This window comes from Canis aureus, chromosome 25 (assembly GCF_053574225.1).
Source record: "Canis aureus isolate CA01 chromosome 25, VMU_Caureus_v.1.0, whole genome shotgun sequence".
NCBI classification, from domain to species: domain Eukaryota; kingdom Metazoa; phylum Chordata; class Mammalia; order Carnivora; family Canidae; genus Canis; species Canis aureus.
The window spans coordinates 41,509,510-41,535,011 of NC_135635.1; the positions used below are offsets into that span (position 1 = coordinate 41,509,510).

The 25,502-nt window shown below is 45.6% G+C and overlaps 1 protein-coding gene across 1 annotated transcript; it reads left to right on the forward strand.

Annotated features, from left to right (window-relative positions):
* Window positions 1-743: 743 nt before the first annotated feature.
* On the forward strand, window positions 744-17,380 carry FGF6 (fibroblast growth factor 6). Its single transcript, XM_077871401.1, has 3 exons — window positions 744-1,317; window positions 2,270-2,373; window positions 12,858-17,380. Exons 1-3 carry the CDS (start codon window positions 972-974, stop codon window positions 13,032-13,034), a joined length of 627 nt encoding a protein of 208 aa, XP_077727527.1. The 5' UTR covers window positions 744-971; the 3' UTR covers window positions 13,035-17,380.
* Window positions 17,381-25,502: the final 8,122 nt, after the last annotated feature.

Consider the following 25,502-nt stretch of genomic DNA (forward strand, 5'->3'; position numbering starts at 1 on the left):
TTAGCTTATCTATAAAATGGAAATACTATCAATTGGATGCCAAGGACAAGCCCAGGTAGAAAAATGGCAAGTGGGCTATGTCAGGTGCAACTTCCACCTCATTGACTGGGTGAATGTCATAGCCAGAACAGCAAGCAGAAGCCTGACCTAGCCCTCTCTTCCTTGACAATCCCAAAGCTCCTGGGGCCACCTCCCTACCTCCCACCAGCAAATCTCTGTTCTCTCCTGTTTAAAGGGCTCAGCTTTCAGTGTCCCCCAAGCCTACCTTGCCATGAACCACCATGAGCTCTTTCCATGAAAAGGTCTCTAGGGTAGCCCATAGGCCATGACCATTGCCCACCACCAAACTTTCCCTATCACTGTCTTTACCCTTTGCCCTCTAAATAAGCAAGCCAGCAGCACTGCCAGGCGAAGAACTTTTGCCCGGTTTGGGTTGTGGGTAGCCTCTTGCCTCCCTCTTCCCCTGGGCTCCCAGCCAAATCCTCCCTCCCTCAGAGATGCTCTCTGCTCACTTCATTCCTGCCTCATAGCTGGAATGACAGTGGCTCCCAGAATCCCTGGGGTGTGGGGAGGGTGATGGGGGTCTGGGGAGGCAGCCAGGCCCAGGAGCAGGTTAATGTTACAGCCTTGGATAAATGAGCTGGGCCAGTTGACGTCAGGGTGATGATGGGTGGAGGGGAGGGCCAGGCTGCTGAACTATAAAGATAGGTCAAATCAAATATAATCAACTTGGGACGGAGCAAGCGGGCGAGCTAGAAACCGTCCCCAAGCCATGGTCCCTACCAGCCGCGGCTCAGCCTGGGTCCCTCTGCTCCCGACCCGAGTGCCCAAAGCAGGCTTTGGTTTCATGTCAGCAGCCTTCATCTGCCTTCCAAAAATAAGCCCCTGCCGCCATGCTGAGGGGAGAAAAACAAGAAGGGCGGTATTTTTAGGGCCATTAATTCTGACCACGTGCCTGAGAGGCAAGGTGGATGGCCCTGGGACAGAGGCTGTTCATCACTATGTCCCGGGGAGCAGGACGCCTTCAGGGCACGCTGTGGGCTCTCGTCTTCCTAGGCGTCCTAGTGGGCATGGTGGTGCCCTTGCCTGCAGGTACCCACGCCAACGGCACACTGCTGGACTCCAGGGGCTGGGGCACTCTGCTGTCAAGGTCTCGAGCCGGGCTAGCTGGAGAGATTGCCGGGGTGAATTGGGAGAGTGGCTATTTGGTGGGGATCAAGCGGCAGAGGAGGCTCTACTGCAACGTGGGCATCGGCTTTCACCTCCAGGTGCCCCCCGACGGCCGGATCAGCGGGACCCACGAGGAGAACCCCTACAGTGAGTGCCAGCTGCAGCCAGTTGGGAAGCTGGGGGCTTGGGCTCAAGCAAGACTAAAAGACGATGGGGACTTGCTCTGGTGCATGGGCTCCTATTATAATGGGGAGAGAACCGTGATTCCCTACTTGGATGCTCATAAACATAGTCACCTCTCCCAGACTCACTGGGACCCTGCTTAGTTGCAGGCTTAATATGCTGAGGTCCAAGCATTCTGGTGTCCTTTGCCATCACCCCTTGGAGCCCCAGTGGCACCAATTAGCATTACAGACACACACCTGTGGCTGTAGAAGGCCACAGGGAACCATCAGCCGGGAAGCCATAAGGCAAGGGTGGTGAGAGTAAATGAGGGCAGCAGGACCAGATTAAACCCAGGCTGATTTTTACTCAGCTTCCCTCTTTGAGAAGAAAAGGCAAGTGATCTGCAAAATTTCCCTGCTGAAACACATCTTTCTTTTTTATTCCAACCTCCCCAGCTTCCTCGTCCTACAAGTTGATGGGTTGCTGCATAGATAGACTCCCACCCAAGAGAGGATGGGGGCTGCAGGATCCAGGCAAGCCATCAGCTTCCATGCGGCTGCAGTGTTTGCAAGTTCAGAGGAGCTGAGATTTGTTGAAACATGTAGAGTATCTCCTTTATTAAAAAAACCAATAGGCATTCCTTTTTCTACTCCAGGCAAGGACCTCATGTGATTAAGTCAGTGAAAGCTAATCTTCTGTAGATATGCTGCAAGCCCTGGCTCTGATGTCAGAACCCTCCTTGCAGAACTGGACCTTTGACAGTATAGTGACAGGACGTGCCGAGTCCAAAGTGAGATCAGGCATAGAGGTGATAAGGGTCTGGCTTTCTAGGAGCAGAGGACAGACTTAGATGCCCTTGTGGCATTGCCTCTAGATCAACATCCCACTCTGCTCTGCATAAGCCCTGGGTAACGCCCCCTGCTTTCTTTGTCAGGCCTGCTGGAGATTTCCACAGTGGAGCGGGGTGTGGTGAGTCTCTTTGGAGTGAAAAGTGCCCTCTTCGTTGCCATGAACAGTAAAGGCAGATTATACACAACGGTGAGTCCATTGGGCTGGGGGATCTCCAGGTTGTATGAGGGCTACAGCTTGCACAGTTGGAAAAAATACTACAAAAGCTTGAGTAGAGAAGTGAATATCAGTCTAGAATGAGAAGGAAGGGTCCATCACAGTGACAGCCCTGGCAGCTCATGCTTGGTTTGCTCCACAGTTGATTGGCTTCTGCTCTGCACCATGCTTTTCCTGACCTTTCCGTCCTTTGTCATTAAATGGGAATCAGAGCTCAGGAGGCTACTGGTTCTGAAGGAGACCTGCACCCTGACATGAAGCAGTCATCTGGGCTTATGGTCAGGTTTGATCCCCCGAACTGGAGAGGCCCAGAGGAACCAGCCTGTCTCTCAGCCTGGGGTGCTCTGTCCCATGACCCACCTCAGAGAGGTACCTTCCCACCTAGAGTGCAGGAAGAGGAGAAATGGAGACTCTCTTCCCCACCTTCACTGGTGTATTGAAATTTTACTTTAAGATTTTAAGTCCTCTGACCTCTGCTCCCATAGGCTGGAGAAGCATCCTCCTATTCCACCCTCTGGGCTGGCACCTCACCTCCAGCTCCCTCCCCCACACAGATCACCCAGGGGAGGGCAAATTCAAGCTCTTTTGTAAACGCAGCCAACCCCTAAGCATATTTACCAAAATCTCTGCTCTCTTTGACACCCAGTAGTCCTGGGGCTCTCCTCCTATGATTCAGCTTATTCCAAGATAGGGACTGGGAAAACATCCCTATGAAGTTGAAGAAACTGGGAGTTCTTTTGACAGAAATAAGAAGGCTAAAAAAGGTAGACCTCTGAACAATTATTAAGGAATACCAGAGTTATTTATGGGAAGGGCGTGGAGTGCTGTTCTACTTCTCCTTGGACACAGACTGAGCATCGGGAAATGAGGAGAGATCTAGGATTGGTGCCAGGTTCCGGGAGGCCGAGGGGTCTGCTACATACCCAAAGGGGATACTCAGATAGCTTCTTCCCTGTAATCTTTAGTGCTGACACTAAATCTGGGTTGGTTTGCATGGAGACAAGGCATGGGTTAAAAGTGGGCATCTGAAGAGGAAATAGCTGGAGAATAGATGGTGCCAGGAACCAGAACTTGGGTCCCAGTCTGAACACCAGATGCACTGCTGCCATGGGATTTCTGCGCATTACCTGCAGAGCCTTGAGGCAGCTCTGCATACAGCTGTGATAGTACAAACTTAAAGACCCAGAATCCCATCTGTAAAGGGAGGATAAAGATCACACACACCTCCTGTGGGTACTGGGGCATAATGCTCGAGAAGCATTCTGCAGGGTGCCCAACAAACAGTAGGTGCTCAATATGGGTGGCTATTTATATTGTCTAAGCCAGGCAGAGGTACCCTTCATGAGGCTCTGCACCCCTCTTTCCTAAAGGCAAGACATGAAAGATGAACTTATGCATCCATATCATCTTGGTAACTTGTTCAAAGTACTGATTTCAGGGACCTCCATTAAAGATGCTTACTCAGCAGGGCTGGGATGGGGGCCTGATAATTGGTTTGTTTATTATTTTTGAAGCTTCTATGGTATTTCTGAGACATGGGCAGGCTTGGGGACTACCAAGCAACATGGACTTTGGAGGGCTGGGCAGTTGAAACCCAACATGAGGCTTGGAATTCCCAGACACCCTTTTTCTCAGACCACTCTGCACAAAGGTGATGGAGAAGACAGGAGGTTGACTGGGACCAACCTAGATTTGGGTGCAGCAGGGCCCCTTCCATGGCATGAGTCATCCCCAAAAGCCCCTTCTCGCCAGTCTGCGCTGTACCTGGGGTCCCCCTGATTGGAGAGCCAGGAATGGGTGGTGTTGGTTGTGGCACTGTCTGCAAGGGACTATTTAGGAGGTAGATCTCCTGGAAGGAAGCCCAGACAACAGAAAACCTATTTCTTTCTCCTTACCCAGAAAGATGCTCAACTCTGAGGCAGAGAGAGGGCATATAAGTAGGAACAATTATCCACTTCCCACTTGAAATGTGTGTCCCTGGTAAGAAAACCTATATGAGATTCCAAAATCAGAGCTTTCATCAAGCAGAGAAAGCACTGCAGGGATTCCCCGAGAGGCTTAGTTAGTTTACCATCTGACTCTTGATCTCAGCTCAGGTCTTGATCTTAGGGTCATGAGTTCAAGCTCCATGTTGAAAAAGAAAGAAAGAAGAAAAAAAAAGAAAGAAAGAAAAGAAAGAAAGAAAGAAAGAAAGAAAGAAAGAAAGAAAGAGAGAAAGAAAGAAGAAAGAAAGAAAAGAAGAAAGAGAAAGAAAGAAAGAAAGAAGAAAAGAAAGAAAGAAAGAAAGAAGAAAAGAAAGAAAAAGAAAGAAAGAAAGAAAGAAAGAAAGATTAGAAAGAAAGAACAGAATGACAAGAAAGCAAGCAAAGTGGTAAAGCATTGAGTAGTTAAAGGGAAGGAGCCACTCTGGATTGTGGGCTGACTCCTGATGTCAGAGACACCTCCACCCTGCCCCCAGGGCACATGACTTCGGGGGGGGGGGGGGCGGTCAAGTGGGCCCATGAGCTGGAGGGTTCACTAAGTGAGCAAGTCCAGAGAAAAGCGGGGCTGTCCTGAGGACAGATCTGTACACTCTGCACTCCCTGCCCACCTGGTCCCATACCCCAGCAGCATCAGGCCCAGGAGCACCTTCTCTGAGGTGGGAGATTGTCCTCTCTGGAGCCCAGGGCCAGGGTACAGAGAGTGGGGCTGGATGAGGGAGTCTGGCCAAACTGTGCCCCAAGCTTGGGCAACTGATGCTTTGTGTGACTGTGCATCAGATGCTGCTGAACCACCTCTGCCCCCTCCTGCTACCCCTCTGGGGCCTGTTATCACAGTCTAAAAAAACAATTGCCAACTGATCCCGGGAGCCAGGAAGACTCCTGCTGGGTGATGATTTCATTCACACTATTTCCCTTAAGCCCCTAGAGCTGCCTCATCTCCCAGGGCTCAGCTGCTACTGCCTGCAACTAAATGCGATTTCTCATGGAGGGAGGGGACCCATGCTGGGTCTAGGGACAGGGGACAGCTCGGGGTCAGGGAATAAGATCCCAGAAAACCCACCTAGGAAGAGTGGCCTCCTATATGTGTCACCTCTAGGAAAGAGGGGTGCAGAGCCTCATGACAGGGTACCTCTGCCCGGCTTAGACAATATAAATAGCCACCCATATTGAGCACCTACTATTTGTCGGGCACCCTGCAGAATGTTTTCCAAACATTATGCCCCAGCATCCCCAGAAGGTGCCTGTGATCTTTATCCTCCCTTTACAGATGGGACACTAGGTCTCTAAGTTTGCATTATCATAGCTGTATGCAGAGCTGCCTCAGGGCTCTGCAGGTAAGGCGCAGAAATCCCATGGCAGCAGTGCATCTGGTGTACAGACTGGGACCCGAGTTCTAGCTCCTGCCCCATCTACCCTCCACCACTCTCCCATTTGTGGCAAAATCATTGACCTTCTCTCAGGCTGGATCTCTGTTCTCTCAATATCGACAGAGGCAGAAATCAGTGAATTCCACTCTCCTTCATCCTTTTAAAAATAAAATTGAAAACTATCAAAGATCTCCACCTGCCAATGTTCCATGAGAATCCTTTGGCCCAGAAAAAAATGTATACTGACAAGAAGCTAGTAGGAATTCACTTACGCTTTTAAGCAATTTTAGTTTTACTAATTATAACTGTGTCTACATCCTTTTAATCAATAGTAGCATGACAACGTGCAAAACACAGTATTTGTTTCATTCATCTAGACCTTTGATTATTCTCTCGGTCCTCACTTTGGGAGGGTGATGACCAAGCCCTGCCCACACTCAGCAGCAAAGCTCAAAGAACAGATTTCTGATAGGATGTGTTAGCACAGAGGGGAAATACTGGGAGGTGGGACCTGAGAGCCCTGCAGACAGCCCTCCCCAACACACATGGCCTGCCTGCTCAGAGAGCTACACAGGAATGAGAAGAATGATATGCCTGCTGAAAACCTTTTCAGCACTTGAAGGGATGAGCACTGGGTGTTATACTATATGTTGGCAAATCGAACTTCAATAAAAAAAAAAAGAAGAAAGAAAGAAGGAAAGAGAAAGAAAAGAAAGAAAGAAAGAAAGAAAGAAAGAAAGAAAGAAGAAAGAAAGAAAGAAAGAAAGAAAGAAAGAAAGAAAGAAAGAAAGAAAACCTTTCAAACTTCTAGTTTGACAATGCAATTGTGTATTAGGAAAGGGAGTTGCAATATATAGACCTCTCCAGAGCTGGGAGATCTTATGTCTCCATTTCAGCTAAGGACAGAAAAAAAGAAGTCGTCAGGGGCTGCAGAAGGAAGGATCTTAGGAAAAAGTGCTTTTTCCCTCCCTCTTACCCCACTCCTCAAATACCTCCTATCTCTGCTCTTCCCATGCACACTCATAAACCAGGAATAATAGGGGCAAGTGGCCAAGGGCAGCCCTGGGAGGAAGAACTTTAACAACAAGCATCCACCTCCACCAGCCCAGGTGACTTACCTCTGCCTGGAGACAAGAGGATGGATGTCTCATCTACCCTAGACTATCATGAGGGGCATTTCTTGGCAGAGGTCACATGCTGAAACAGCCCTCTGCAAAACAAACCCCTCTCCAAAATGCCCTTCTCCACGTAAGAGCTGATCGCTTTGGAGTTTGGTTCCACGTAAGTCTGATTAGACCAACATGGAATTTAAGACGTTGTCACGCTGGGGCCTGAGGCCTGGCAGGCCCAGGAAATATGATCCAGTGGAATTATTTTCATTTGTTCAAGTAATAATATATGGTAGCTGCTTTTATTAACACGGCATTCACTTGGCACGAGTGCTTTTCTCACCAGAGCCAAGCAGCCAGCACTCCCGGGCCATGAGAACCAGGCTCAGGATGCGGTGGACATGGATTAAGGGGCTGGGGCTGGATACCACTTTGGGCATCAGTCTGGGCAGCAGGAAAATCCCACTGGCCTGAAGCTTCGGCTACTTCAAAGAGTTCAGAGAAAGGGTCTTGACCTCCTGCCACCTGCACCCCAAGAACAGGGCAGAAGGGCACAAGAAAGGGATCCTCAGGAGAAAGAGGGGGCTCTGAAAGCAAACTTCCTCTGAAAGCAAAGTTCTCTTGTTTCACTCTTGTACACCGTTCTGAGGAAGCCAGGAATGTGAGCGAGGCTAGAAAAAAAGAATCAAATGGAAAGAAACAAAAGTAGGAAAACATTTCTTAATGGAGAGGGAATTGGAGTAATCGAAATGGGATGAGCAGAGAGGGATGAGCACAGTGCGCACAACCACTGTCACGCACAGTTAAACAATGTTTCAGGAGCCCCAGGTGCTGGGAAAGCCTGGGTTCTTAAACTGGACACATCCTAAAATGATGGATATGGACAGATGCCCTCAAGAGTCTCCCTTCCCCTGCCCTCCACCCCCCCTCGTCCACCACCCCCTAGCACCAGGGTTTCATTTCCACTCGACAGTTTGCAAACCACATCTAAACCTCTCTGTAAGCATCATCCAGCTCAGAAGGGCATTCTCCTGGATGCTGACGCTGGGATACTCTCCAGGGATGTATAAGTTAGAACAGAGGGGCAAGTGGTGGGTGGCAGGGCCTGGACAGGAGAAGGGGGGACCACTGGTTTTGGATACAAATGTTTTCTCACTTCCTTTCCTGACCCATCTCGTATCCTGAATTCCTTTCCTGCTTTAAATAATCTACTTACATGACTAGATAATACATGAACACGGGGGGAGGGGGGCAGTGCAAAAGAATATGCCATGGAAATCTGGTCCCCTTCACACTGCCATCTTGAAGCCTTTAGTACCTCCCCAGAGAAAGACACTGGACCAGCTCCTTATGTGCTGCTCCAAGAAGAACCTGTGTCCCTGGGGGTGTTCCCTCACTGTTATTTTGTAAGGTCACACATATAAGAGCATACTACACACTGTTTTGAACCTTGCCTCTTCACTTAATGGTATGTCTTTGAGACCACTTCAAGTCAGTGCCCAGAGCGGTTCCGTATTTTTTCATGAGTATTCAATTGTGTGGATTTGCCAGAATGGAATGAACTACTTCCCTCCTAATAGACGCTTTGTTGTTTTTGGTCTTTTACTATTATAAATAATGTTGCAGGGAGTAACTCTTGTACATGTGTAGGAGCTTGACGGTAAGATAACTTCCTGGAAGCAGAATTATTAGTCAAAGTTATATTCCTTTTTTATTCTAGTAGATACTGGCAAATTGCTCTTTATAGAGGTTATAACAATATTTGCACCCACAGATGTTACATGAGAATTCCTAGTCTTCCTGCCCTCACCAATGAAAGAATATTATCCAGGGGCACCTGGGTGATTCAGTGGGTTAAGTGTCAAGACTACTGAGTTCGGCTTGGGTCATGATCTCAGGGTCATGAGATGGAGCCCTGAGTGAGGCTCCGTGCTCAGTGCAGAGACTGCTTGGCATTCTCTCTCTCTCTCTCTCTCTGCCCCCCATCACCCTGCTCACACCTTCTTTCTCTCTCTCTAAAAAAGAAAGAGAGAGAAAGGAAGGAAGAAAGAAAAAAAGAATATTTTCAAACATCTGATTTCTCTTAAACAGTTAAAAATGTTACCTCATCATTATGACTTAGATTTTTCTTATTAGGTATATTTTCTTATGCTCAAATGTTAATTGTATTTCCTTTTCTGCGAATGGTCTATTCCTAAACAGTCCATTTCTCAGTTAAGGTACGGTAACAAAATATACTCTCCAACACAGATACATTGCAACTATTTTTTATTTTATTTATTTATTTGTTCGTTCATTTGTTTGTTTTTTACGTAGGCTCCACACCCAGCATGGAGCCCAACATGGGGCTTGCACTCATGACCCTGAGATCAAGAGCTGGACACTCAACCAACTGAGCCACCCAGTGCCCCAGTACTGCAACTATTTTTTAACTGAATTTGCTATTTATATTTTTGTTTTGCTTAAGGCAACTTTTACTAGACTCAAATTTCTTTGGTTTCGCTTTTTTAGGTATATGATTTTTTGTGTCATCAAAAAGGTCTTCCTGACTCAAAATTACTTAAATCGAATTTTTTTCTGGACTCTTAAGGTTCTCTTTTTTACATTTAGATCTTTGCTACTTATAAGGGCGCCTGGGTGGCTCAGTCAGTTAAGCCTCTGCCTTTGGCTCAGGTCATGATCCCAGAGTCCTGGGAACAAGCCCCACATCAGGCTCCCTGCTGGGTGGGGCACCTGCTTCTTCCTCTCCCTCTGCTGTTCCCCCTACATATGTTTTATCTGTCAAATAAATAAACAAAATCTTATAAATAAATAAATAAATAAATAAATAAATAATAAATAAATAAATAAAACCTTTGCTACTTATGGAATTTTCTTTAATATAAGGAGTGAAATAAGAAATCAAACTTTATTACTATTATTATTTTTATTATTATTATTATTAGATATTATCCAGTTGTTCTAACACCATGTTCTCTCCAGTGATTTGAAATGCTACTTTTATTTTATATGAATTTCAGGTCCATTTTTATTTTATATTGACATATTTGGATCAATTTCTGGAGTCTATATTTTGTTCATCAATCTGCACCAGATTCTTTTTTTTTTTTTTTTTTTTTTTGAGAGAGAGTGAGTGAGCGCGCACATGCACATACAAGTGTGCACAGAGGGGCTGGGGTAAGAGTGAGGGTGGTGGTGGCAGAGGGAGGAAAGAGAGAATATCCCAAGCAGGCTCCATGGTCAGCACAGAGCCCCATGTGGAGCTCAATCCCAGGATCCTGACATCATGACCTGAACTAAAATCAAGAGTGCAAAGCTTAACCGACTGAGCCACCCAGTCACCCCTGCACCAGACTTTTAATCAGTGTAGTTTTATTCCTTAGTAATTTGCAATCAATCCTGAGTGCCTTGCTCCTAGTGATGTTGCTCCAGAGCTTTGATCATCAACAATCTTAGCTTCTGTGGCTTACTTTACACCCCATGCACAGGTAAAGAAACCACGGTCCAGAGAGGCTCCAAAGAGCAGTGCAGCTTCTGTATATCCTAATTCTGTGGTCTTCTCATACAAGTTCATGGTCTCTGAGTCATTCAGTCAATAACTGCAGAGCTTAAAAGCAAAAATGTCCAATAACCCACAGCAGGTTTTGCAGGAATGTTGATTCAGGGTAAGACAAAGTTTTTTAGGGCTTTTAATGCAAATTAGTTCATGATAGAGAAGAATTATAGTAATAACAATATTTTTTATTTTACTATGTGCCAAGTGTTATACCAATGACTTTCTTTTTTTAAATGTTTTATTTATCTATTCATGAGAGACACACAGGGAGAGGTAGAGACATAGGCAGAAGGAGAATCAGGCTCCCCGCAGGACCCCGGGATCATGACCTGAGCTGAAGGCAGATGATCAACCACGGAGCTACCCAGGCATCCCTATACCAATAATTTTCTGTACATCATTTCAATTAATGCTAACTCCAATTCTATGATATAATAATTCTTACTGCCCAATTTTACAGATAAGGGAACGGAGGTTAACTCGAGATGAGGGAAGGTTAAAATCACTTGCCCAGGTTCATATGGCTAAGTAAGAGGTGAATAATCATCAGTGTAACCTCAAAGCTAGTGCAGAAATATGCTCCATACCTACTTTGATTAGTTTATTCCCTCTACCTTTGGCATATTCCTTCCACAAATGCTTACTGAGCATTCATAACAAAGGTAGCTTGTGAAAACCCAAGCTCCCTAGTGTGGTACTGGGAAGCCAGCTGGCATGCCAGTCTAAAGCTTTCACATTCATCTCAGCTAAATTAACACATGCGGAAGTGCCTTGTAAACAATAAACACTGGGGGGCTTGAGTAGGGAAAGGAGGAGGGGGCAAAAGGAAGGGAGTATGCTGTTTCCCCCTCACACTGCACTGCCCCCTTTCTCACTCTCATGCTGCCCTGAAGAGCCAATCATGTGGGGAGTATCCACCTGTCCTGCTGCTGCCTCTGTGAAATAATCATCCATTCAGCATCACGTACCTGACAAGACACAATCCTTGTCTTGGGCAACCTGGAATCTATTGGGAAAGAAGAAGCTGGCCCTGGGGAATCACATACTCTTGTCCATGCTGTCTGAGCAGTACACCCAAAGAGCTGTAAGAGTCTGGGAGCCCAGTGAGCTAGCTCATCACCCTCTGCTCATAACAGGAAGAGGCTCTGGTCCATCCCCCGCCTTCAACCAGCCCAGGGTGCTCAGAGAACAATTCCTTCAGAGATGGTCAGACGACACCTCTGGCACAGCCATCCAGCCATTGAGTGGGCTTTTTATAGCTGATGGCCTCAGTCAGCAGGAAGGAGTCAGAAAGCACGTCCTACCTCTCTCTTTTTGTTTCATTCTTTATTTCTTTTGAGGCTGGATCCTCTATCTCCTGGCTTTCACCTTGCTCCCTCTTCCTCTAGACCCCACAGAACCATTCCCTGTCCTAAGCACAGAAACCTCCCCAGCTTCCCTCAGCAGTGGCCCTGCAGGCTGAGGGAGGAAGGGCCCTCTTTTCTAGGAATAAAGGAGGACGTGGGTGATATAGCAGGAATGAACTTGTTGATGTGTGACAGGAAGTTCAGCATTCATTTTCTGAACAGATGGTCCACACGCGCTTCTCTACCAAATTAGCACTGCAGAGGCTGATTTATCACTAGCCCCAGACTCCACGGCACCACCTGCCACAGAGGGAACCAGGTTCTCTTCCCCATAAAAATGGCTGCTCCTTATCATTTCTGTTCCCAAACTTCCCTGGAGAGCTCTGAATGTCTAGAAGGCATCAGGCATCTTTTGGGCTCAAAGTCAAAACCAGGAATGAACCTCTTTAAGGGGTTGCAAACCTGGGGCATCAACTGGGAAAGACAGAGTGAGGGGAAATCAGTGGAAAGAAGAAAGGGTTAACATAGTCAACAGATAGCGTTGGAAAGGACGTGGGGAGTCATCTGTCTCCCAACCTCTGCTAACCACACCTCACCAACAACCCAACCCACAGCTTGCAGAAAAGGGAACAAAGGCTGAGAGGGAAGAGCCTGCCCAACGTCATACAACCAGGAAGCAGAGAAGCCACAAAGTGGAACCCAGGCCCCCAACCTACTCCATTAGACAACCTCTCACAGTGGACTTGAGAAAACAGCCTATAACATCCTTCTCTGGTCCTTTCTCTGAATGGAATAAATTATCAGCTGGGTGCTTAGAGGAGAGAGCCCTGAACTAAAAGTCAAGAAACCCACTCCATATTACACAGACAATCTCTCTGTCCCTGGACCTTGATTTTCTCATCCTAATGGAGGGAACGTGAGAGAGGTCCAACAGAGTTCAGAAGTCTCTTCCTTTCCGATCTTCCATGATTCCATTCACCTAGGATGGCTCAGATTCCCTGTTGGTTGTCTTACAAAGGGGAGGGGAGGTACATCCAGGAGGGGGCCTGCTACACCTTATTTATAATTGAGCCTCTGTTTGCCCATTTCTTTGGCAGCCCAGCTTCCAAGAGGAATGCAAGTTCAGAGAAACCCTCCTGCCCAACAATTACAATGCCTATGAGTCAGACCTGTACAGAGGGACCTACATCGCACTGAGCAAATATGGACGGGTAAAGCGGGGCAGCAAGGTGTCCCCAATCATGACTGTCACTCACTTCCTTCCCAGGATATAAGGACCCTGAAAGGAGGCTTGCAGATTGAAAACAACATCTTTTGTATTGGAATTTTGCACAAATGAACAATTCCCCTTACCGCCACCCCCTCCCCACCATGACTCCTGAGTTGGGCTTCTCCTGTGCTTGGGGAGAAGGCACACCGGACCCTATGGTATGTAACCAATCCAAGTGAACGGTTGCAACCACTATCCTAGAATGGCAATGGATACTTGCTCTGACCTCAACTGAGGAAAGAAGGTACATGTGGCATATGACCATGTGCACAGGGAAATGCCAGGGTGGCAGTGTGTGTGTGTGTTGAGGTATATCCATACATCTTTGTGTAGGTGGTCTGAGCAAAGGCATTGCAGAGCATCGGGTTTCTCTCTCCCAGTATCATGGCAGCAGGAATCTACCTGCAAGAAAGTCACTTGTCAATCCAGCTGGATTGATATGTACTCCTGTTCTGCCTCTTTCCAATCATCTTTCCATCCAGAGGCCACTTGAGTGCATGCGTGGGATGCACAGGCAGTGGGGAGCAGCTGTCCTCTAAGCATAGAGGGCAGAGTGGAAGGGAGTACGGTTTATCTGCAAACCAGAAAGTGGGCAGGCTCCAAACTTCCTACCTGTGAGAGCTCTGGGGACACTGGGCTGCCCTGACAGGGGAGCTGGGAGAGAAGGGATCCTCTTCTTGAAGAAATGGGGTAGAGCAGTGCCTCAGGCAGTTGGGGAAGGCCTGCTGGAAGCAGCGGAAGGGACTGGATGTTCTATGAAGTGCCATTCTGCCTGGAGGATTCAGTGCCGCCTGTGGCTCCAAGAACAAGCTGGGGCCTGGCTCCCTGCCCATAACTCTTCCTCCTTTTGAACTAGGTCTTATTTTAACCTCAGATGACAAGGATCCTAATAATGGCAACTTCTTTGGCGAGAGGTGAGGGGGTGCAAAGTAGGGCATGAAGGAAGTAGAGAGGCTTTGGACTGCAGATGATAATTCCTCTCCAGCTACGTCCGGGAAACTCACCCAAGTCCTCATCTGATACTCTCACTTCCTTCTTGGTCGTCCTCATCTTGCATACACACTGGTGCCTGGATGCAGTAGAATGGGCACCATGACCTCCAGAGTTTGCCCCCTCTGGCCCCCCTACAGTAAGAGAAGAGTGATAATCCCGTGAAATCAAGCAGCCAAGCTATAACAGCTCCTTGCTCTACAATGCCTTCTTGCCTCCTGTCCTTTGAGAGTATTTAAAGCAGAGGTTCCCCCAAGTGACTATAAATGTTGTCTGCCTGGAGCCTTCAGATTCCTGAACCATTGGAATGTTCCTAAATCTGAAACCAGAGAGAGCCATATCAGAGTGCAAATATTTTCGGCATTATACGTGAACCATCGTGTTACAAAATGACCTGACACCCTCTGCTACTCTCAGGGGCCCCTGCCTGCAAGACAGCCCCTCATCTGCTGCAAATACCTTCATCTTCGACATACCTCTCTATTTGCAGATGAGGCCATCTATAGATAGACCTGAGCTGAGCGACTGTGAACTGGACATGGAAGTTGGCCACCCAACGGAGACATCATACTGGCTATCTCTCTGTCCAGCACACATCAGGAAGGACATATGCTGGATGAGGAGGAAAAGGCCACACCAAGGTGAGCAAAGATTCAACAGGCAATAAGAGCTCAGGAGCATGACTGGACATGACCAAGCCTTGGAAGAAACTGGAAGGAGCTGGGGTCTTTGTTCAAGTGGAAGGGGGAAAAAGTTGGTCCATCTTGACCATTTGGAATATTTGAAGTGCAGCTCTGCTTGGAGGCAGAGGACAAAGCTGATTATCTTGTCTAGAGTAATTTACTGATCTCTTTGACAGGGTATATGAGAAACTGACTCACTCAGAACCTGAGGCATGCATCTATCCGATAGAATGTGCCGGGAGTGCAGGCAGGCTGGGAGGATGGACAGACAGTGATCTGGTGGAGAGAAAAGTTTTAGGTCCCAAAGCTCTAGTTCCTTTCTTCCTAAATCTCTAAGCCAGCTTGGCACGGGAGGGGATACATTTCTAAAGAGAGTCTCAAGGCCTCAGATTCCTGCATCTCTCTAGAGGCTCATAAAAGTGCTCAAACACTGACAAGGAGCTCCCCCAAATGTTCACTCCTAGCTTTCATGCAAAGAGTGAGAAGGAGAAGCAATGACATGCCTAGGACCAGGAAGGCTTGCTATGCAGTCACTATGCAGCAGCACCAGCACACCCATTGCCTATGCCTGGAATCGGTTCCTAGCAGCAGGGCATCTATTCTAACTGGTACCAGGGCCTATGCTGTATCATTTGCTGAAACTTCTGAACATATTCCTGGATGTGGTGATGCATTGTTGACTCTTTAAATGCCAACCGTCCAGAGGAGTGCTCTCCCAAGAGCTTTCTCTTTACCTGTAAGTGGCTTAGGCTTACGACAAGTCTCTCTCCATCCACAGAAGTGGGTTAAGGGGCAGGAACGGAGGAGGATCAGCAAAGGGCTGTTCAGTTCCTTCTCTCCTGCTCCTGTGTTTGTGCACAGGTGTGCAGAATTGTCTCCTGTCTGATCACCATGTCTACTGAGTCCAGGACTGAGCTCTCAGCCCTGTTGGATCCAAAAGGCTGCAGCAGACTTTGCATGGGCAGCGGAACACAAGGATCCTCACGTTCCTGCTGCCATGTACTACGAATGACTTGGGTCCTCTCTCCCCCACATCCTGAGCTATGATCCTGGTTTATAGAGTTTTGTAGTCATTGGCTTCCCTCCTACCCTAGACCTTCTCTGGCAGCTCCATGCAAACTTGGGGTGCCAAATGCTGCCTTGTTCCTTCAAGAGCAAACGATAACAATGAGAGCAAGATATAATCACATACTTGGAGGTGAACTCCTCAGCTGGGGAGAGGTGAGCTCAGAAACCAGACGGGAGCTCCAGACCTCCTGTAGAATCTGCACTCTCCTCAAGACAATGCGTGGACCTCAGAGGAAACCAGAAAACCTCAACTATCTCATTGAAGCTATTGATTATGTTCCCTCCCTCATTTGCTGCCTTCTAACATCCCTTCCCTTCATACTTGCCATGCATTTTCGAACCTCCTTTGGAAGGTATATAATATTGTAATTAATACCCCACCACTATCCTTCACAGCCTCCCCCCTCTGCCACCAGGTCCCAACATGTCTAGCACACGTGCTCCAAGCCCCTGGCCAGGGCCATTCTATGGCCCAGGAAAGAGAATATTTCTCCTGTTCTCTGATCCAGGCTACAAAACTCTCTCCTTTTTAGACATAATAGGATTTTCCCAGGCCAGAAACCCAGGCCTGAAATTCTCTCCTGACCTAGTCCTATACTGAGAAGCTTGGAATTCTTCTCATAATGGTGCTGGGCCCCTTTCTCGTCCTAGATGTCAGAGCCTCCAAGTTATCATTCTGTAGAGTCCTAAGAGAGAAGAATGTATAAAAGTCCACATGCTGTAGTTCTCCTTCCTCCCAGCATTGTAGGTCCACTGCCCTTGCCCATTTTGTGCCATGGTCACTGGTGCAAACATATCTATGAAAAGCGGTCACTGGCCCCTAAGACACAGGGATATTCTCTCTCCTGTCTATCCCCTTCTGCTGCTTTTCACATGTACAGAAGCTAGAAAGCTCCTATAACTTTCTGTCCCCAAAGGCTCTGGGTCAAATGTCACTGAGGAGAGATTCTCTGTGGCTTGCCACTTTCCTGTCTAGGAAGTGGGTCTCTCAAATCTGCACCCCCTCTCCACTTGGCCAGGAATGTCCACTCGTTCTGCTACCTCCCAGAATGCTTGGGACAGACCAGAAGAGTAGGTATAGTTCTGTGCTTCCATCTGAGTTGATGCTTCCTCTTCCCAGAATGGGAGGAGGGAGTGATTATACCCAAAACAGATCCTGAATCTAGTCCATCATGCCAAGAGCCAACACAGAACCATGTTTGTATACCTCATTGAACTACTGAAATTCCAGCACTCAGACAGCTGTGTCCTCATGTGGTTTCCACTTTCTATAAATCAGTAAGTACCTCAGGCTGGGTCCCAGTACAGAGCTGTCCCCAAGTTTGGGTCAAGTAAGTAGAAAAACTCAGAATTTGTTCAGTCATGTGCTTGTAAAATGTGATGCTTTTATTTTTTAATATGTATGTGCTATGCACAAACCATATCATGTTCCAGCAAAAAGTAAAAGGTCTTTTTATACGTTCCTCTAAACTGTTTGACTCCACCCCTCCTATTAAAACTCACACCCTCAATCTTTGAGTTGTGGTTGATTTTCACCTTGATTCTTTCTCAACTGTCAAGGAGGAAAGCAAAGGGAAACAAAGCATCAATCCATGGTGCTGTCAATATTATAGACAAATGGTCCTGTGGATTACTAAGGCAGGGAGAAGTCATGTGAGTCACTAAGTCCAACTGCCATATTTTATAAATGGAGAATTCATTCCCAAAGTGGAAGCCCTTTTCCCTTTCTGCCTCGATCAAAGCAAGATATCCACATTTCTGTGACTATACCATTTACTTATTCACCCATCCCATCAAGAAGTACTTATTGAGCACCCTATCTCTGTGCTGCATTGGGTGGAGTTTTGGGATACATGAGTGATTGGGGTAGATGCAGTTCTCATCCTCTCACAAACTTGCATTTAAAAAAAAAATCACCCAAGAGTATGTTAAAATGTAGATTCCCTAGCCACAATTAGAGATACTGACCCAGAGGCCTGGGTGGGGCTTAGGAGTCTATGCTTGTAACACACACCCCAGGTGATTCTGATATTGAAAAGCCCTAGTTAGTAGAATGACTGAAATTATAAAATATTTGAGATAACAGAGACTGTATAAATTATAAAAGTCTTTTCATAGGTTAAAAGAAGAAGAACAGGGAGCTTAAGTTTCTCATCCAGGATCACACAGCCAGATGAGAACTCATGAATCCCAAGCTTTTCTCTCATGTTCCCGCATCCCACCCCCATCATCACAACTGTAATCTCCCAACCATGCTCCCCACCATGCCATCCCCTCCCATATCCCTCTTCTATTCTTCACATCATCCCTGGAAGAGACTAAAATGTGCCTTCAGTTGAGCAATGCTGGGTTCTGAATCAATCTATGTACTCTTGGAAGAACTGCCTGATCCTGTGGCCTCTGCACCTCATTCTTCTATCCACACAATTAATATTTCTAAAATCCTCCTGTGTGCCTTGGAATATCATTGTGACAAATTATATGTGGGCTTGTATACTGGCAAAGAAGATACTCATTAAACAAATAATCACAGAAAAATGCAATGAGTGGCATGAGAGACAAGTCCAGGTGCACTATGAGGGCACAGGACAGGGTCCTGAGCTCATCTGGGTGGACAAAGGAATCCATCCCAGAGAAAAGTGAGCTCTTATGGATATCAGCCAGATTGGGGGCAGGCAGCAGGGAGGAAGAACACAGCAGGTGTTTGAAAGTACAAGTGGGAGCCCAGAGGAAGAATGAGACTCTTTGGAGGACCTGAACCAGGGCCAGTGTGTCAGGTATACAGAGTGAGGGAGGGGGTGAGGTGGGGCTCAAGCCAGGCCATTAGGAACTAGATCATGGAGTACCTGGTTAGTATAATAGGGTGCTCGAATTTTCTTTAATTTTTCATATATATTTCACCCTCTCCAAATGTATAATTCAATTTTTAAATTACCAAGTTGTGCATGCATCACCACACATCAGTTTTAGGACATTTTCATTACTCCTATTAGATTCTTTAAGCACACTTACTCTTGGTCTCCACTTCACCATTTCCACCAGAGGCAACCATTACTTTCTGTCTCCATCGTTTTGCCTTTTCTGGGTATTTCATGTAAAAAAAAAAAAAATTCACACATTATGTGGCTTCTTGTATTTGACTTTTTTCACTGAAAGAGCTTGACTTGTCATCTAAAACAATGTGAGGTCCATCCTTGCTGAGTTTAAGAATAGGACCAGATAGCAGTTTTAGAAAGATGACTGGAACTGTCATGTGTGGAGTGGCTTGGAGGAGGCAAGCCCTCTGCAGGGAGGACAGCTGGAGACTGTTGGAGTGCTCCAGGCTGAGGAGTTGGCAGCAGAATAGAGTGGTGACAGTGGATGAAAAGAGGGCTGGTCATTTCATACAGCATTCCTGACCCCAGGGAGCTCTTCATAGGCTGAACCTTATTTTTCTAAAAAATGGGAATCAGCTTCCACAATTTTTTGAGGTGAATCTCAAGAGATTTTATATTTTCTGTCTGATGAGCACTCTCATTCCTAGATGGACCAACCAAGAAGCTCCTCTGCTGGTTCTGTGTCCATCATCAAGGCCTTGAGGTCCGGGGCAATGGTTCTGAACAAAGGCAAAGGGACATTACAATCTCATTTTACAAATAATGGTTGACCAGTTGGCTACTTCTCTTCCTTTCCTCAGATTTTAAGAGAAAGTGCCAAAATGCCAAGAAAAGCTCATGCCAGGTGTTGAACTTTTATTGCAAAAACAATATCCCGGGGGTACTCTGGAATCTTCCACATCTGGTCAAAACTTTTATACCATATTCTCCTATCACCATCTCATACAACAGGAAATTATGCTTAAGAGTGAAAACTTCCAGATCTGCAAAATCCTCACTTGACAAATGTATTTATTAATAAATAAATGTATATTTTTAAAAGGTCTCAACATAAACCTTTGGGCGCTCCTCCAAAAGAGTTTAATATTCAGTTTTAAAAAATCAGGTAACCAAAATAATCCACTCCTTGAGCATTCCTTCTCCTAAGGTTGCCCTGAAAGAGAGAAGGGAGCCTATTCACTGTGACCCTTTGGAAAGCTGAAGACTCACTTGACTGGCCAGTTGTAGTGTTATTATAAATATCAGTGACTAATCATTATTTATTTCTATAAAGAGGAACACTAAAGTCCTCCTGGTTTTGGTGGGACACTCTCCATCTAACAGGCCAGTATATGTCTCCATGAGACAAGGCTATTTGCAGTTTCATGGGACCTCAGGAGCCTTCTCTTTCTTGGAGAGGTGCACAGAGTACTCAGTCAGCTCAGGTTACCTTCACAAGCTACCACAGACTGGGGGTTAAACAACAGATCATCATCATCCATATCACTGTTCTGGAGTCAAGGAAGTCCAAGTCCAAGGGTCAGTTCTGGTGTGGCCTCTCCTTCTGGCCAATAGATAGCCACCTTCTTTTTGTGTCCTCTTTTGCATGTGGATATGGAAAGAAAGAGCTCTCTGGTGTCTCTCCCTCTCTTAATAAGGACACCACTCCTAGAGGATTCTAGTCTGCCCTTATGACCTCATTTAACTTGAATCACCTCCCTAAAGGCTCTCTCCAATCACAGTCACATTAGGGATTAGGGTTCCAACATATGAATTTTGAGGATATGCAGATATTCAATCCATTAACAGTGCCCCACTACCATCTGGGGAAATCTGACCTCAGGCATGATATCATTCTAACAACATTCCAGGAAGGAAATTGTCAGTCAGACCCCAGGGGGGTCTGCTATAATCACAAGTAGCCTTTATTTGGTGGCCCTATTCTTTTGAATAGGTGAAATAGGCAGTTACCTCTAAGGTAATGGTTCTCAACTGGGGATGATTTTTGACATATAGGGGAAACATATAGGGGGCACTTGGCAATATCAGGATACATTTTTGATTGTTGCAACTGGGGAGGTGCAGAGTGTATAGAACTATTGACATTTCATGAATACTGGCCAGGGATGCTGCTTAACATCAGGCAACATACAGGACATCCTCCTAACCCAAAGAATGACCCAGTCCCAAATATAAATAGTGCTGTGGTTGAGAAACCTGCTCTAAAGTATAGCACACCTATCATTTGTTCTGATATTCTTAAATTAACCCCCATCAAAGACCCAGGTTAGGAAGGAAAAGCTTCAGATGCCATTATGAACCCTATATCCAGACCCAATCTCCAGGAGGTACTTGTAAGAATGTGACTGGGGGGCACCAAGGTGGCTCAGTCAATTGAGTGTCTGACTTTTGATTTTGGCTCAGGTCGTGATCTTGGGGTCATGGGATCAAGCCCCATGTTGGGCTCCATGCTCAGCGTGGAGTCTGCTCGAGATTCTCTCCTTCTCTATCTGCCCCCTCCCCCCTGCACATGTATTCTCTCTACCTCTTTCTGTCAAATAAATAAATAAATAATTTCTAAGAGAAGAAGAAGGAAAAAAAAGAAGGAGGAGGAGGAGGAGAAGGAGAAGGAAAAAGAAGGAGAAGGAGAAGGAGAAAGAAGAAAAATGTGATCAGAGCAGTGGATTTTCACGACTTGTCCAGAGAATAGAGTTGGCAGATGGACTCTGGGAAACCTTCCACTTGGGTGTCAGGTTCACATTTCTGGGTTGGTAGAGTGTCATGAGGGCCATGTCACTAGGATCAAGCGGAAGGAACTCAATGGGCCCTTACTCTTCTTTCTCATCATCGTCCTACAACCTCTCACACCTGGACCAGGGCTTTACCTGCAGGCCCCAGCCCTACGACACCCAAGCATGGCGTTTCTTCAGAACTTTAGCCATAAATTATTTTTACATATGGAACCTTAATTTCTTCTTTTTTTAAAAAAAAGATCACAGCTGATTTTTATTTCCTCAAGGTTATACAATTAAAACCATGTCCATGGTAGAAAATGTAAAAAACTCAGCACTGAACCCTCCTTTCTTCTGCCTTGGAGATTTTCCAGGAAGAATTATACAGTATCCATCATGTCCCTCAACTTTGGGAACATATATCCAGTCTTCTGTGGGATCTTGCCAACTGGCTAAGGTACTCCAGGCCCTCCTAAAAAGTCCTCTAAAAAGTTCCCTTCTAAAGACCCACTTCTCAAAATCTTATTTTCTTACCTTTGATATGGATGATTCCCATGAATTTTTGAGCCTCATCTTTCTCTAGGGTGAGCTGTGGGTTCCCTCTGATCTCCATCAGGAAAATAACATATTTCAAAGTTTTTATGGCCTTCTACTAATTTTTTAATTGGGAACAACCAGCAAAACAACAATTAAAAATAAATGTTAAAAAATAAAATAAAAATAAATTTAAAAATAAGTAACCCATGATTCTTGATTAAAAAGTATTTTAAACCCATAGAACCACTAGGAGGGTGGAGCAAGAGAGGTAGCAAAATTTAGAAGAGAATAATAGGAAATAACACTAATTATGCTTTTTGCCCTCTTTACAGATCTAAATGTATATTTCCCTTTATAGAATGTGTTATGTGTTTCTTGACTTAAGAAGTAAATATTTTATAAATAAGAACAAAAAATATTCAGTCCAAAAAGCAATTTCTTCATGCTTTCCAAATTATCAAGAAATTTGAAAAGTTAAAACTTCCAAAAATTTGTTCTTTTTCTGACTTTTCCTGATTTTCTTTCCACACTTCACATGGTTGTTTATTTTTTTGGCTAAGCACATTTCAATTATTTATACTTTGGTTCCTTTGTCCCCCAGGTCTCTGGTCTCCCGGAAGGAAAGCAGGGCGGCCATTAACTAGACCCTTTTGTACTGCCCCCTTGTGGTTGCTTTCTTAATAATGATGATTTCATCCTTAGATTTTCAAGAAAGATCCACTGAATGCCAATTGAGTGGAAACTTAGATGCTAATTTTAGAAATGAATGGATCATAGTTTTGCTTAGAAAGAGCTCACAGTCCTGAGTGGAGTTCAGTCACCTGCTCTGTTAATGCTGCTTTAAGTCAGAATACATGTGAAATCGCAGAGGCAGAAGTGACTCACCAGGGTAGATAGGATAGGAAGACTCATGGAGGAGGGACCCCTGGGGCTGGGGCTCCAAGGATAAGAGACACATGGAGAAAAGGAAGGGATATTCTAGGCTAAGAAGAGCCTGAGCACAGGCCCCTGTCAAAATATAAAATACAAGCTAAATTCAGCTTAGTGTGGGGTTAGAGTAGGACTTGAGTGGCAGACAGGTGGGGGTCAAATCTTGGACATGCCATTCAAGAAAGAGCTGCACGATCTTAGGAGAGTTATTGAAGCCTCAGTTTCCTCTTCTGGCAATGGAGACAATAACAGTGCCTATCTCATATAGTCCTTGTAAAAATTATATAGAATCGTGTATGTATAGTACTTTGTACAGTGTTTGGCCCATGACAGGGTTCAGTAAGTGTTAGCTGCTAGAGGCAAGTAGTTAGGGTGCTTTAGAGTGTGGGTGGCATGGATGAGTGTGCAGGAGAATGTACGTTGAAACCAGATCTTGAATGCCAAGACAAGGAGCTCAAAATTATCTTGTAGATAGTGATGCGCCACTGCAGGTTTTCACAAGGGAGGTGGTGTGATGAGATCCTTTTTTTTTTTTTTTTTTTTTATGAGATCCTATTTTAAGAGGAGACTTCTGGGTCAAGGATAAAAGATTGGAAGCAAAGAAGCTACTAGATCGTTTCTTAAATATTTATTTAAAACCTACTGGCTTTAAATAGTCATGCTGGTACTTGTAAAGATCAGTAAACTGGCGGTAGTGGGCTCCTGTCTATTGGGAGATTTCATTTCAGTGGAGACTAGACCATCTGCTAAGTCCCCACAACCATATTCCATGTCATGAGGAGAGCTGGCAAGGAAACACACACAGGGCTACAGTGGAGAAGAACCTTGGGGACTTGGATCACTTAAGAGTTCTATGCCTCGGTTTCTTCATCCCTGAAATGCCATCATCAATAACCCTGCTCTGCCTACTGCACAGTCTGTGTATAGATTCACCTGAGATAATGTGCTGGAAAGTTTCATGAAGTGTGAATCACTAGAGAAGTAAGGACTATGTACTAGTTCTTTGTGTTGACAGGTTCCTGGTGAAATCTTTGGGAACTACCCTACAACTCCTTGCAGTTGCTCCATCTCTTCCTCCTTAGCCACTCCACACACAACACAGGTCTGGTTCTTCTTTCCCATGTTCTTGCTCCTGCTTCTTAGAATCATGTGGAGATACAAAGGCAGGCAAGGGAGAAAAGGAAGAAAGGGAGGGAGAAAATATTTCTGTTAAGTGTCAGACCTGTCATATCAGTGGCTATCAATGGGAGGACCTGGACTACCTGGGAGGGTATTTTGTTGTCATAATGTTTGGGGATGCTCCTGGCATTTTTGAGCAGTGGCCAGTTTTGAGACATCTGCAGATGCAGGACAGTCCCCATTGTGAAGAATTGTCCTGCACTCTGTTCAACCATAAAATGTCATACAAGTGAAGCGCCTGTTTATAAATCTGAGCCTGGAGTCAAAGTCTATTTTACATAAATCAAAAAGTGTTTTCCCATGAGTTTGATACACACTGAACCCTCCAGTAAGGGTATGAGTTCAGGGAGAACTGCACTTTGTTTTGCTTGGAACTTTCCAAGAGCAGTTCACTGTTTTGGAAAATCATCTCATGATGGTGGCCCTGGTGGTACTGGGTTATCAGGACAGCTGCATTTGTAGCTCCCACATTCACAGTGATTCTGCGTGTGTGTGTGTGTGTGTGTGTGTATTTACACAGATATACTACTTAACCCTTCCTTCAAATGTCTAAAAGGCATGTAATTTTAATTAAACATTTTTGCTACTCTAAAATCCAATTTATCCACTGCAACTACATGTGAGCAACTGAATTCTTTATTTAGCCTGTTAATATAGTTGTGCTGAAACACTTAAATATTAAAATACAGAGTATTTTAAGTTACTTTCATTTCTCCTGCAGTTACAGCATTCTAATGATTTTCTTAAAGTGGTGTGTGTAAATTATATTAACTATGGATTTCACTTTAAGATAGTAAACATAATGTTATAAAATATTTGCTATGAAATGTGCCGCTTTGTGTGATGGGGTAGAGAGCTACTGTGTTGCTTCACTTAACAAGAGCAGGTGAAGACAAAGCTCCCGGAATCCCCTGGTGACCTGTCACTAGGGCAGATTGAGAACTGTTTCTATTTACCCCTTGCCTCCCTGGTCCTGTGGCTTCCTTGTAAGGTCTGTCTGGGCAGCTACTCTGTCTGGTCTGATTTTAGCAGACTTGAGCACCCTATAGCAAGGACAGGGTGGGGGCAGGGGGAATGCCCTCGCAGTTACCCATAAAAATTCACACTGTGTCCAAAACACCACACTAAGCCATTATGCTCCTAGGATATAATTGGGGGCAGGAAAAGCTCCCAAATTACAAAGAATGAACAGTGCCCTCCTGATGGTTCTGCAGCATAGGGTTGTCACAGTTAGTGACCTAAGCTAAGTTTGCCTGGGCTAAATTTAAGGCCCCCCGGGACCTTCCCCCATCTGGATCCCTCTGGTAATCTGTCCTTTGCCCTGGGATTTCCAAGTAGTAGAAAGATGCTGTATTTATAGAGCATCCTTCTGAGAAGAGCTCTAGGCTCTTTTGGGATATTAGCTCATTGCAGCAGGGGTACAGGGAGGGGAGAGAGTGGGATGCTGTGTTTTTCTCTCCCATTAAGGCAGAGGAATGAGCCCCACTTAGAGGCTCCC